Consider the following 15,085-nt stretch of genomic DNA (forward strand, 5'->3'; position numbering starts at 1 on the left):
GGCTTTGAAGGGAGGGAAGGAATTGTTGAGGAATTGATGTGGGAGTGAGGTCGGCGTTGAGAGAGATGAGTTCGAGGTACAGCGAGAAGATTAATGTTAGAGGAGCGAAGTGCGATCACTGGGTTGTAGGAGAAAAGTGAGGCGAGGTAGGAGGGGGCAAGGGGATTGAGTCTCTTAAAGCCAATGGTGACAAGTTTTGTTTGATGCAGAGATGGATGGATAACCACTGGAGTGGGGAAACGTGTCCTGAACGTCTTTGTAGAAAAATGATCCAAGCAGTGAATGAAATATGGACTGGAGTGGGGAGAGACAGGAGGCAGGAAGGTCAGCAAAAAAGATGTATAGTAATCAAGGTGGGGTAGGATAAGTGATCGGATTAATGCGGTAGCGGCTCGGATGGAGAGGAAAGGCCAGATTTTAACGATGTTGTGGAGGTGAAATCGACAGGATTTAGTAACGGATCAAATATGTGGGTTGAGTGAGAGAGAGGAGTCAAGGATGATGCCAAGGTTACAGACTTGTGAGACAGAGAGGATGGTGGTGCCGTCTACAGCGAGGGAAAGTTAGAGGGAGGACAGGGTTTGGATAGGAAGATAAGAAGTTCGGCTTTAGACATATTACGTTTGAGGTGAGAGGAGGACATCCAAGTAGAGAGGTCTCGAAGGCAGGAGGAAATGTGAGACTGCAGAGAGGGAGAAAGAACAGGGATGGAGATGGAGATTTGGGGATCATGTGCAAAGAGACGGTAGTTTAAGCCAGTCATTCATTCGAAAGTATTTATTGAGCACTTACTGTACTCGAATGAGTTCTACAAGGGACTAAGAGTAGATGGAGAATAGAAGGAAACCCAAAACTGAACCATGAGGGACTCCCCACAGTTAGAGACAGAGGAGGAGCCTGCAAAGGAGACTGAGAAGGAGCGGCCAGAGAGATAGGAGGAGAACAAAAAAACTCCTCACTTTTGGCTTCAAAGCTCTCCATCACCTTACCCCCTCCTACCTTTCCTCCCTTCTCTCTTTCTACTGCCCAACCCGCACGCTCCGCTCCTCCGCCGCCCACCTCCTCACCGTCCCCTGTTCTCACCTATCCCGCCGTCGACCCCCGGCCCACGTCCTCCCGCGGTCCCGGAACGCCCTCCCTCCTCACCTCCGCCAAACTAATTCTCTTCCCCTCTTCAAAGCCTTACTGAGAGCTCACCTCCTCCAAGAGGCCTTCCCACACTGAGCTTCCCCTTTTCCCTCTGCTCCTCCTCCCCGCCCCCAACCTTCTGCTCTTCCCCCTTCCCCTCCCTTCAGCACCGTGCTCATTTGTATATATTATTCATTACCCTATTTATTTTGTTAATGAGATATACATCCCCTTGATTCCATTTATCTTGATGATGTTGTTTTGTTTTGTTCTATTTTGCTTTGCTGTCTGTCTCCCCCCGTTTAGACTCTGAGCCCGTCACTGGGCAGGGATTGTCTCTATCTGCCGTCAAATTGTACATTCCAAGCACTTAGTACAGTGCTCTGCACATAGTAAGCGCTCAATAAATACTATTGAATGAATGAATGAAAGAACGCGGAGAGGACAGTGTCAGTGAAGCTGAGGTTGGATAATCTTTGCAGAGGAGGGGCGGTTGACAGTGTTGAAAGCACCCGAGAGGTCGAGAAGGATGACGATGGAGTAGAGGCCGTTGGATTTGGCAAGAAGGAGATCACTGGTGATCTTTGAGAGGGCGGTTTCTGTGGAGCGAAGGGGACGGAAGCCAGATTGGTGGGGTCAAGGAGAGAATTGGAGGAGAGGGATAGGAACAATGTGCTACTCCTCTGGTCATATTTAAGAGCATCCGCCTTGTCTCTTCCATTTTTATGTTTTCATCTTTCTTTATGTTTCTAACTTCCTCCCCTTTCTCTTAAATTGGGAGGTTTCGAGCGACTGTATTCTAGACTGAACGATCCTTGAGGGAAGGGCAGGGCAGGGAGAGTCTACCAACTCCGTTGATGATGATGATGATGATATTTGTTAAGCGCTTACTATGTGCAAACCACTGTTCTAAGTGCTGGGGGGGGATGAAAGGTGATCAGGTTGTCCCACATGGGGCTCAGTCTTGATCCCCATTTGACAGCTGAGGGAACTGAGGCACAGAGAAGTGAAGTGACTTGCCCAAAGTCACACAGCTGACAAGTGGTGGAGGGGGGATTAGAACCCATGACCTCTGACTCCCAAGCCCGTGCTCTCTCCCTGAGCCACGCTGCTTCTCCGCCCTCTCCCAAGCAATTAGTAAAGTGTAGAGAAGCAGGATCGTGTAGTGGATAGAGCACGGGCCTGGGAGTCAGGAGGTCATGGGTTCTAATCCTGGCTCCGCCGTGTGTCTGCTGTGTGACCTAGGGCAAGTCACTTCCCTGCCTCAATCACCTCATTTGTAAAATGGGGACTGAGAGTGTGAGCCCATCGTGACACAGGGACTGTGTCCACCCCAATTTGCTTATATTCACCCCAGCACTTAGAACAGTGCCTGGCACTGAGTAAGTGCTTAACAAATACCATAACTTTTATTGCTACAGTGCTCTGCACCTAGTAAGTGTTCGATAAATATGATTGATTGGTCAGGTAACATGCCTAATCCTGGTCCAAGTACTTGTCATATCTCAGTTCAACTCCTGCATCAGCCTCCATGCTGACCTCCCTGCCTCCAGCCTCTCCCCTCTCCAGTCCTTCCTTCACTCATTCATTCATTCAGTCATATTTATTGAGGGCTTACTGTGTGCAGAACACTGAACTAAGCACTTGGGAGAGTATAAGATAATGGTAAATAGACCCATTCCCTGCCCACAACGAGCTTACAGTCTAGAGGGGGAGGCAGACACTAGTAGAAATAAATCAATTCCAGAAAGGGATATAAGTGCTGTGTGGCTGGGATGGGGGATGAACAAAGAGAGCAAGTCAAGGCGACATAGAAAGGAGTGGAAGAAGAGGAAAAGGGGGCTTTGTCAGGGAAGGCTTCTTGGAGGAGGTGGGCTTTCAATAAGGCACATCTTTCACAGGGGTGAGTATTTATGGGCTAACAGATCACCCAGACAGCAGTCAATCTCCTCCCCTTCAAAGCCCTATTGAAGGCTTATAATAATAATAATAATAATAATGTTGGCATTTGTTAAGCGCTTACTAGGTGCAGAGCACTGTTCTAGGCACTGGGATAGATACAGGGTAATCAGGTGGTCCTACTTGAGGCTCACAGTTAATCCCCATTTTACAGATGAGGGAACTGAGGCACCGAGAGGCTAAGTGACTTGCCCACAGTCACACAGCTGACAAGTGGCAGAGTCGGAATTCGAACTCATGACCTCTGACTCCCCAGCCCGGGCTCTTTCCACTGAGCCATGCTGCTTCTACAGTCTGTCAGTGGTATTTATCAAGCATTTACTGTGTGCCCAGCCCTGTGGTAAGCATTTGGGAGAGAACAACATAATAATAATAATAATGTTGGTATTTGTCAAGCGCTTACTACGCGCACAGCACTGTTCTAAGTGCTGGGGGAGATACAGGGAAATCAGGTTGTCCCACGTGAGGCTCACAGTTAATCCCCATTTTCCAGATGCGGTAACTGAGGCACAGAGAAGTGAAGCGACTTGCCCACAGTCACACAGCTGACAAGTGGCAGAGTCGGAATTCGAACCCATGACCTCTGACTCCCCAGCCCGGGCTCTTTCCACTGAGCCACGCTGATACAGTTAAGCGCTTAACAAGTTAAACGCTTATTATGTATCAGGCACTCTCCTAAACCCGGGGGTCGCTACAAGCTAATCAGGCAGGCACAGTTGTTTGTTATCATTATTATTATCATTAATTGTGGTATTTGTTAAGCGCTTACTATGTGCAGAGCACTGTTCTAAGCCCTGGGGGAGATATAGGGGGATCAGATTGTCCCACATGGGGCTCACATTTTTTAAACCCCATTTTTACAGATGAGGTAACCGAGGCGCAGAGAAGTTGAGTGACTTTGCCCAAGGTCACACAGCAGACAAGTGGCGGAGCCAGGATTAGAACCCACGACCTCTAACTCCCAAGCCCGAGCTCTTTCCACTGAGCCACGCTGCTTCTCTAGCCACGCTACTTCTCTAATCATCTAATCATCTGTAATCTCTAATCATCTAATCATCTAATCTCTAATCATCATAATACAACTTTACACTTTTTTCGTGGTGGGGCTTGTTTGAAATGGCATTTGCAGGAAAAACAACTTGAAATGTTAACAGAAGAAAAACACATGGACAAAGATCGATCGAAGGAGCAGCGAGACCTAGAGGATAGATCGTAAACCTGGGAACAGGAAGGACCTGGGTTCTAAACCCGGTTCTGCCACTTGATTGCTTTGGACCTTGGTCAAGGCACTTAATAATAATAATAATGATGTTGGTATTTGTTAAGCGCTTACTATGTGCAGAGCACTGTTCTAAGCTCTGGGGGAGATCCAGGATCAGCAGGTTGTCCCACGTGAGGCTCACAGTCAATCCCCATTTAACAGAGGAGGGAACCTAGAACAGGTTTCCAGTTTTAGGGTGCAGAGGTTGGATTGAGGTGCCACGTGTCTGCTGTGTGACCTTGGGTAAGTCCCTCTACTTCTCTGGGCCTCAGTTACCTCACCCAAGGTAGGCAGGCACACAGCAGGCAGTTGGCGGAGCGGGGATTGGAACTCAGGTCCTTTGACTCCCAGGCCCAGGCTCTTTCCCTTCCCTTCTCTGTGCCTCATTTCTCTCATATGGAAAATGGGGATGAAGACAGTGAGTCCCATGCTGGTTATCTTAATAATATCAATAAGAATAAGAATAAGAATAATTCTGGTGTTTAAGTGCTTACGATGTACCAGGTGCTGTACTAAGTGCTGGGGTGGATTTAAGCAAATCAAGTTGGACACAGTCCCTGTCCCACATGAGGCTCACAGTCTTCATCCCCATCTTACAGACGAGGTAACTGAGGCCCAGAGAAGTGAAGTGACTTGCCCAAGGTCACCCAGCAGACAAATGGTTGATCCAGGATTAGAACCCATGATTGATTCCCATTAAGAAAGCGAGGCTTAGTTCATTCAATAGTATTTATTGAGCGCTTACTATGTGCAGAGCACTGTACTAAGCGCTTGGGATGAACAAGTCGGCAACAGATAGAGACAGTCCCTGCCGTTTGACGGGCTTACAGTCTAATCGGGGGAGACGGACAGACGAGAACAATGGCACTAAACAGCGTCAAGGGGAAGAACATCTCGTAAAAACAATGGCAACTAAATAGAATCAAGGCGATGAACAATTCATTAACAAAATAAATAGGGTAACGAAAATATAGACAGTTGAGCGGACGGGTACAGTGCTGTGGGGATGGGAAGGGAGAGGTGGAGGAGCAGAGGGAAAAGGGGAAAATGAGGCTTTAGCTGCGGAGACGTAAAGGGGGGATGGCAGAGGGAGTAGAGGGGGAAGAGGAGCTCAGTCTGGGAAGGCCTCTTGGAGGAGGTGATTTTTAAGTAAGGTTTTGAAGAGGGAAAGAGAATCAGTTTGGCGGAGGTGAGGAGGGAGGGCGTTCCGGGACCGCGGGAGGACGTGACCCGGGGGTCGACTGCGGGATAGGCGAGACCGAGGGACGGTGAGGAGGTGGGCGGCAGAGGAGCGGAGCGTGCGGGGTGGGCGGTAGAAAGAGAGAAGGGAGGAGAGGTAGGAAGGGGCAAGGTGATGGAGAGCCTCGAAGCCTAGAGTGAGGAGTTTCTGTTTGGAGCGGAGGTCGATAGGCAACCACTGGAGTTGTTTAAGAAGGGGAGTGACAGGCCCAGATCGTTTCTGCAGGAAGATGAGCCGGGCAGCGGAGTGAAGAATAGACCGGAGCGGGGCGAGAGAGGAGGAAGGGAGGTCAGAGAGAAGGCTGACACGGTAGTCTAGCCGGGATATAACGAGAGCCCGTAATAGTAAGGTAGCCGTTTGGGTGGAGAGGAAAGGGCGGATCTTGGCGATATTGTAGAGATAATGTTGGTATTTGTTAAGCGCTTACTATGTGCCGAGCACTGTTTTAAGCGCTGGGGTAGACATAGGGGAATCAGGTTGTCCCACGTGGGGCTCACAGTCTTAATCCCCATTTTACAGATGAGGGAACTGAGGCACAGAGAAGTGAAGTGACTTGCCCACAGTCACACAGCCGACAAGTGGCACAGCTGGGATTCGAACTCATGAGCCCTGACTCCAAAGCCCGTGCTCTTTCCACTGAGCCACGCTGCTTCAAAATGGTGGTATTTGTTAAGCGCTTACTATGTGCAAAGCACTGTTCTAAGAGCTGGGGGATACAAGGTAATCAGGTTGTCCCACGTGGGGCTCACAGTTTTAATCCCCATTTTACAGATGAGGTAACTGAGGCACAGAGAAGTTAAGTGACTTGCCCAAAGTCACACAGCTGGCAAGTGGCGGAGCCGGGATTCGAACCCATGAACTCTGACTCCCAAGCCCGCGCTCTTTCCACTGTACCACGCTTAGTGGATAGAGCACGGGGCTGGGAGTCAGAAGGACCTGGGTCCTATTTCCAGCTCCCCCACACGTCTGCTGTGTGACCTTGGGCAAGTCACTTCACTTCTCTGGGCCTCAGTTCCCTCGTCTGTAAAATGGGGATTGAGACTGTGAGCCCCAGGTCGGACAGCGACTGTGTCCAACTCCATTTGCTCCTATCCACCTCTGTGCTTGGAGAGAGCCTGGCCTTGGGAGTCGGGCCTTGGGGGTCATGGGTTCTAATCCCGGATCCTCCACATGTCTGCTGTGTGACCTGGGGCTAGTCACATCACTTCTCTGGGCCTCAGTTCCCTCAACTGTAAAAGGGAGATGAAGACTGCAAGCCCAACGTGGGACAACCTGATTGCTTTCTATCTGCTCCAGCGCTTAGAAGAGTGCTACAAATACCAACATTATTATTATTTTTATCTCCCCACTCATCATCTCATCTTCCCGCCCGCAGGCCCCCAGAATCCTGCCGACCAGGCCCCTTAACAATAAAAACAATAATAATAATAATAATAATAGTAATGGCATTTGTTAAGTAGCATGGCTCAATGGAAAGAGCAGGGGCTTGGTAGTCAGAGGTCATGGGTTCGAATCCCAGATCTGCCACTTGTCAGCTGTGTGACTGTGGACAAGTCACTTCACTTCTCTGGGCCTCAGTTCCCTCCTCTGTAAAATGGGGATGAAGACCGTGAGCCTCACATGGGACAACCTGATTACCTTCTATCTACCCCAGCGCTTAGAACAGTGCTCTGCACATAGTAAGCGCTTCACAAATACCAACATTATTATTATTAAAATGGGGATAAAGACTATGAGCCTCACGTGGGACAACCTGATTACCCTGTAAATCTATCACAGCGCTTATTCTATTTATTGCCATTGTTCTTGTCTGTCTGTCTCCCCCAATTAGACTGTAAACTCGTCAGTGGGCAGGGACTGTCTCTGTTACCGATTTGTACCTTCCAAGTGCTTAGTACAGTGCTCTGCACATAGTAAGCGCTCAATAAATACTATTGAATGAATGAATGAATGCTGTGCCCATAGTAAGCGCTCAATAAATACTATTGAATGAATGAATGAATGCTGTGCCCATAGTAAGCGCTCAATAAATACTATTGAATGAATGAATGAATGCTGTGCACATAGTAAGCGCTCAATAAATACTATTGAATGAATGAAAGAGTGAATGCTGCTCACATAGTAAGTGCTCAATAAATACTATTGAATGAAAGAATGAATGCTGCTCACGTAGTAAGCGCTCAATAAATACTATTGAATGAATGAAAGAATGAACGAACGAACGAACGAACGATGAATGCTATGCACATAGTAAGCGCTCAATAAATATGAAGGAATGAACGAATGAATGAATAAAGGAATGAATGCTGTGCACATAGTAAGCGCTCAATAAAAATGAATGCATGAACGAATGAATGAATGAATGCTGTGCACATCGTAAGCGCCTCTCCAATCCCGGCATCATCATCATTACGATTATTCTTGTTATTCTAGCCCGGGGGGCGGCTCGGGCCGTCGCCCCGCCCCTTGCCCGCGCCGAGAGCGCCCCCCGGTGGGCAGGTCGGGGTGTGCGGCGGCGGCGGCGGGCGGAGGAGTTTTGGGCGGCGGCGGCCTCCGTAGGTCGCGGCCTTCCCGGAGCGGCTTCGGCGGCGGCCCGGCCCGTGGCGGACAATGGCCGCGGCCCAGCCCCGACCCCGGCTCCAGCAGGAGCAGGAGGAGGAGGAGGCGGCGGCGGCGGCGGCGGCGCGGGGGCCCTTCCTGGTGGTCGGCGGGGGCATCGCGGGGGTCACCTGTGCCGAGCAGGCGAGGCCGGGCCCGGCCCGGGGGGGGGGAGGGGGGAGGGGCGGGGTCGCTCCATCCGGGTCCTCGGCGGGGCCCGGGGGGGGGGGGGGAAGAGTCATTCATTCAGTACTCCTCATTCATTCATTCATTCCTTCCTCTTCATTCGTCCATTCCATCCTCTTTATTCATTCCATCATCTTCATTCATTCATTCGATCGTCTTTATTCGGCGCTTACTGGGTGTCCAGCCCTGTTCCAACTGATGATAATAAAAATGATGGTGTTTTTTCAGCACTAAATAATAATAATAATGTTGGCATTTGTTAAGCGCTTACTATGTGCCGAGCACTGTTCTAAGCGCTGGGGGAGATACAGAGTAATCAGGTTGTCCCACATGAGGCTCCCAGTCTTCATCCCCATTTTCCAGATGAGGGAACGGAGGCACCGAGAAGTGAAGTGACTCGCCCACAGTCACACAGCCGACAAGTGGCAGAGCTGGGATTCGAACTCATGAGCCCTGACTCCAAAGCCCGTGCTCTTTCCACTGAGCCACGCTGCTTCTCTAATGCTCTTCCCCTCTTCAAATCCCTACTTAAAACTCACCTCCTCCAAGAGGCCTTCCCAGACTGAGCTCCCCTTCTCCCTCTACTCCCTCTACCGCCCCCCCTTCACCTCTCCGCAGCTCAACCCTCTTTTCCCCCCATTTCCCTCTGCTTCTCCCCCTCTACCTTCCCATGCCCTCGGCACTGCACTCGTCTGCTCAACTGTATATATTTTCATTACCCTATTTATTTTGTTTATTTTGTTTAATGAGATGTACATCACCCTGATTCTATTTACTTGTCATTGTTTTTACGAGATGTTCTTCCCCTTGACTCTATTTATCGCCATTGTTCTTGTCTGTCCGTCTCCCCCGATGAGACTGTAACCCCGTCAAAGGGCAGGGACTGTCTCTGTTACCGATCTGTCCATTCCAAGCGCTTAGTACAGTGCTCTGCACAGAGTAAGCGCTCAATAAATACTCTTGAATGAATGAATATGGGCCAAGCACTATTCTAAATGATCATAATACTAAATGATGGTATTTAAGTGCTTACTATGTGCGGAGCACTGCTCTAAATAATAATAACGATGATGGCATTTGTTAGGCACTTACCAGCACAATGAATGAATGAATGAATGAATGAACGAACGAATGAATACAGGCATTATTATAAATAAGTAAAATGCTTTGGAGAGGAGGGAGGGGTGAATAAAGGGTGCAAATCCAAGTTCATTCATTCAATTCAGTAGTATTTATTGAGCACTTACTAGGTGCAGAGCACAGTACTAAGCGCTTGGAACAATTCGGCAACAGATAGAGACAGTCCCTGCCTTATGTCAGGTTCACAATCTAATCGGGGGAGACAGACGGCAGAGCAAAACAGAACAAAACCAAAACAAGACAACATTATGGTGATAAATAGAATCAAGGGGATGTACACCTCATTAGCAAAATAAATAGGGTGATAATATATACAAATATGCACTTTCCAGATGCAAAGTGCATATTTGTATATATTATTTATTACCCTATTTAAAGACACAGAAAGGAGTGGGAGAAGAGGAAATGAGGGCTTAGTCAGGCGAGACCTCTTGGAGGAGAAGAGCCTTCAGTAAGGCCTTGAAGGGGGGGAAAGTCATCGTCTGTCAGATACAAAGAGGGATGGACATTCCAGGTGAGGGGCAGGTCGTGGGTGAGAGGTAGATGACGAAGAGATTAATTAGGTTAATTACCCTATTTATTTTGTTAATGAGATGCACATCACCTTGATTCTATTTATTTGCTATTGTTTTAATGAGATGTTCATCCATCCCCTTGATTCTATTTATTGCTATTGTTCTTGTCTGTCTTTCTCCCCCGATTAGACTGTAAGCCCGTCAAAGGGCAGGAACCGTCTCTATCTCTTACCGATTTGTACATTCCAAGCGCTTAGTACAGTGCTCTGCACATAGTAAGCACTCAATAAATATGAATGAATGAATGAATGAATGAATGAATGAATGAATGAATGAATGAATGAATGAAGAGATAGTGGTACAATGACTAGGTTGGCAAAATCACTGGGCTTGGGAGTCGGAGGTCTTGGGTTCTAATCCCTGACTCTGCCACTTATCAGCTGTGTGACTTTGGGCAAGTCACTTCACTTCTCTGGGCCTTACTTAGTGACCTCATCTGGAAAATGGGGATTAAAACTGTGAGCCCTACATGGAAACAACCTGATTATCTTATATCCACCCCAGAGCTTAGAACAGAGCTTGGCACATAGTAAGCACTTAATATATACCAAATTATTATTATTAGAGGAGCAAAGTGTGCAGGCTGGGTTGTAGTAGGGGATCAGTGAGGTGAGGTAAGACGGGGACAAGGCGATTGACTGCTTTAAAGCCGATGGTGAGGAGTTTCTGTTTGACGCAGAGGTGGATGGGCAACCCCTGGAGATTCTTGAGGAGGGGGGACACACCAACTGAATGTTTTTGTAGAAAAATGATCCGAGCAGCAGAGTGGAGTGTGGACTGGAATGGGAAGAGACAGACTTTAAATGTAGCACAAATTATGTTTAAAATGCCACTGCTGAAAACCACTTAGAACAGTGCTTGGCACATAAAGGCAGTGTGGCTTAGTGGAAAGAGCCCGGGCTTGGGAATCAGAGGCTGTGGGTTCTAATCCTGGCTCCGCCACTTGTCGGCTGTGTGACTTTGGGATAGTCACTTCACTTCTCTGGGCCCCAGTTCCCTCATCTGTCAAATGGGGATTAAGACTGTGAGCCTCACGTGGGACCACCTGATGACCTTCTATCTCCCCCAGCACTTAGAAGAGTAAGCACATAGTAAGCGCTTAACAAATACCAACATTATTTCATTATTATTATTATAGTAAATGCTTAACAAATACCATTATAATTAAAAGCCACATTCCAGCTGCCCAGATACGATTGAATGAACGAACGAGTGCCTGAATTGCTGCCTGTATTGATTTGTCATAACTTGTTCATGTCTTGTTCAGTTGGCAGTTCAGTTTCCATCAGAAGACATTCTCTTGGTGACCGCTTCCCCGGTTATAAAAGCCGTGACAAACTTTAAGCAGGTAAGGACCCGGGATAAGTGTTTCTGGTTGCAGGAAATGGGAATCGGATGGCCAGTCAATCATATTTATTGAGTGCTTACTGTTCAAAGAGAGCTGTACTAAGCGCTTGGAAGAGTACAGTCTAACAGAGTTGGTAGACATGTTCCCTGCCCACATAAAGCTTACAGTCTTCAGGGGGAGACAGACATTAATATAAATAAATACATGACGGATGTGGACATAAGGGCTGTGGGACTGAGGGTGGGGTGAATAAAGAGGGGCAATCCAAGTTCTAGGGCAACGCAGAAGGGATTGAGAGAAGCAGTGGAATTTTTTCGTGAAACGGAGGGACAGCAGGACTTGGGGATGAACTCTGTTCAGAAGCAGCAGGACCGTCTGTGGATAGAGCACAGAAGGACCTGGGTTCTAATCCCAGCTCTGCCGCCTGTCTGCTGGATGATCTCGGGCAAGTCTCTTAACTTCCCTGGGCCTCAAGTACCTCGTCTTTGAAATGGGGATTGACGGCGAGCCCCGAGCCCCACGTGGGACCGGACTGTGTTCAACCCAATTAGCTCTTATCTACCCCAGCGCTTAGTACAATGCCTGGCACGCAGTAAGCACTTAACAAATGCTGTAAAACCGTAAAAACCTCTGAGTCATTTGAGGATAGTCCGATGATTCAGACCGAAGGCATTGATGCCCGTGGAGATGTAGGGAGCATGCTGTCCTAGGCAAATCCCTGAATCCAGTACGGCCCCCTGCCTATAGCGTGTGAAATAAAAACACCTGCTGCCTTCACCATGCGCCCGACGCTCTCTGTCCGATTCAGGTGTCCCGGACGCTGGAAGAATTCAGTGTTGAAGAGCAGCCAAGCTTCGTCTTGGAAAAGCGCCACCCTAACATCAAAGTTATAGAATCGGGAGTGAAGCAGCTGAAAAGTAAAGAGCATGTAAGGGAACTTCTTCTCTTTCTCTTCCGCTACCTCCTCTTTCTCCTACTCCCACTGCCGTGATAACAGTGAAAATTATCATCATCATCATCGGCATTTATTGAGTGCTTATTGTGAGCGGTAAGTGCTTGGGAGAGTACAGTACAACAGAGTTGATAGAATCATATCTGCCCACAACAAACTTAGAATCTAGAGGAGATTAGAATACCTGAGTTCTTTTTAGGGCTTTTATTATCAAAGCACCATACCTTAGTTATTTTAATTTAACCCTCACAACACCCCGTGAGATAGAGTTCAGGTACATTTATAAGCACCTACTACTTCTAAACGATGAGGAGGAGAAGCCGCCTGGCCTAGTGGAAAGAACTTGGGACTTGGAGTCAGAGAATCTAATAACTGTGTTTATTAAGTGCTTACTCTGTAATAATAATGATAATGACAAGGGGAGGACGGGTTTCGGGTGGGAAGGTGAAGCGTTCCGTTTTGAACACGTTAAGTTTGATGCGGGACATCCAGCTAGAGGTGTCTCGAAGGCAGAAGGAAATGCAAGACTGCAGAGAAGGAGAGAGATCGGGCTGGAGAGAAAGACTGGAATCATCCACAAAGAATTGGAAGTTGAAGCTATGGGAGGGAATGGGAGTGGGTCTGAATGGAGAATAATAATAATAATAATGTTGGTATTTGTTAAGCTCTTACTATGTGCAGAGCACTGTTCTAAGCGGTGGAGTAGATATAGGATACAGAATAGAAGGGAACCCAGAACTGTATCAACCACAGTATTTAGTGTGTGATAAACCTATAATACTACAGTAAGCATCAGTCCGAAGATTGATAATTCTTTAAATTTATTGCACTACAGACCTTTCAGCCGTTGATTTTCCGGCTTTCCATCACCTGTGGTAGGGAAAGGTGATTAGGGCTGACAGAAAAAAAAAAAATCAGTTGTTAGCAGTTCCTCAAAAAATTTTGAGAGAAGACTGAAAATATTGACTCGAAAGGTATCAAACCAAAACTCCTCCCCAATGGCTTTAAAAAAAGAAGCAGTCAATGCCCTTGCCCCCTCCTACCTCACCTCGCTACTCTCCTAGTACAACCCAGCCCATACCCTTCGCTCCTCTGGTGCCAGCCTTCTCACTGTGCCTCCATCTCGTCTGACTCGCAACCGACCCCTCGCAGCCGACCCCTGGCCCACATCCTGCCTCTGTCCTGGAATACCCTCTCTCCTCAAATCTGACAGACAATGACTCTCCCCCCTTCAAAGCCTTATTGAAGGCCCACCTCCTCCAAGAGGCCTTCCCAGACTATGTCCTCCTTTCCTCTTCTCCCACTCCCTCCTGTGTCACCCCGACCCTCTCCCTTTATTCATCCCCCTTCCCAGCCCTACAGCACTTATGTGGATATCTGTAATTGTATTTATTTCTACTAATGTCAGTCTCCCCCTCTAAATTGTAAGCTCATTGTGGGCAGGGAATGTATGTATTTATTGTATTGTCCTCTCCCAAGCACTTCGCACAGTGCTCTGCACACAGTAAGCGCTCAGCAAATACGATTGAATGGATGAGTGTGTTAAGTGCTTATGGATCACGCACTGGGGTGGATACAAGCAAATTGTGTTGGACGCAGTAACTGTCCCACATGGGGCTCACAGTCTCAATCCCCATTTTACAGGTGAGGTAACTGAGGCCCAGAGAAGTGAAGTGACTTGTCCAAGGTCACACAGCTGACAAGCGGTGGATCCGGAATTAGAACCCGTGACCTTCTGATTCCCAGGCCTGCGCTCTAGCCACTCCCAAGCACTGTTTTAAACTCTGGGGTAGATACAAGGTAACCAGGTTGGACTCAGTCTCTTCTCCCACATGGGGCTCCCGGTCTAAGTAAAAGGGAAAACAGGGATTGAATCCCCATTTTACAGTTGAGGAAGCTGAGACGGAAGTTAAATGACTTGCCCAAGGTCACCCAGCAGGCATTTGACAGAGCTGGGATTAGAAACCAGGTCATTCATTCAGTCGTATTTATTGAACACTTACTGTGTGCAGAACACTGGACTAAGCGCTTGGAAAGTACAATTCAGCCAAAGATAGAGACAATCCCTGCCCAACAACAGGCTCACAGTCTAGAAGGGAGGAGACAGACATCAAAACAAGTAAATGAGCCCCCTGACTCCCAGATGCTCATTCCACTAGGCCATGTTGCTTTCTGACCTGGCTTCTAATAAATACCGATTCTGTCACTTACCTGTTGTGTGACGTTGGACATGTCACTTATTTGTCCCTCCGTTCCCTGATCCATAAAATGGGGATTGAATCCCTCTCCCTCACCCTTAGACTGTGAGTCCCATGTGGGACAGGGACTATGTTCAACCTGAGTATCCTGTATCTGCCCCAGCACTAAGTACAGTGGCTGACACACAGTAAGCACTTAACAGACTCCCCCGACCTCAGCCTCCCCATAGATCTGAATTATAATTTGCAGTTGTTTAAGGGTGTAATTACATAAGCCTCCTGTCGGCAAGAAGCAGCTTGCCTTGCCTGGAGTTTATGAACAATCGATCCCTTCCACAGCACTGGTTTGTGATGGGCATCGTGCACTGTACTAAACATTCGGGAAAGTAACACGCAGCGATGCGGAACGTCCCCTGCCCAGAGAGCTTCCAGGGGAACGGAAAGCCTAGTGAAATCTGAGTACTGCCAAGAAGCAAACCATCTTTTCTCTAGACTGGAAG

The 15,085-nt window shown here is 48.0% G+C and overlaps 1 protein-coding gene across 1 annotated transcript in view; it reads left to right on the plus strand.

Moving 5' to 3' along the window:
* Window positions 1-8,258: 8,258 nt before the first annotated feature.
* PYROXD1 (pyridine nucleotide-disulphide oxidoreductase domain 1) overlaps window positions 8,259-15,085 on the plus strand; it is a gene marked incomplete at its 5' end in the record, with an annotated part of 28,993 nt that continues 22,166 nt past the window's right edge. Inside the window, 3 exons of the mRNA XM_029048478.1 lie at window positions 8,259-8,330; window positions 11,355-11,435; window positions 12,244-12,363. Coding sequence (XP_028904311.1) covers window positions 8,259-8,330; window positions 11,355-11,435; window positions 12,244-12,363 — 273 coding nt within the window. The remainder of the gene's footprint in view (window positions 8,331-11,354; window positions 11,436-12,243; window positions 12,364-15,085) is intronic.

This window comes from Ornithorhynchus anatinus, chromosome 2 (genome assembly GCF_004115215.2).
Source record: "Ornithorhynchus anatinus isolate Pmale09 chromosome 2, mOrnAna1.pri.v4, whole genome shotgun sequence".
Lineage (NCBI taxonomy): Eukaryota > Metazoa > Chordata > Mammalia > Monotremata > Ornithorhynchidae > Ornithorhynchus > Ornithorhynchus anatinus.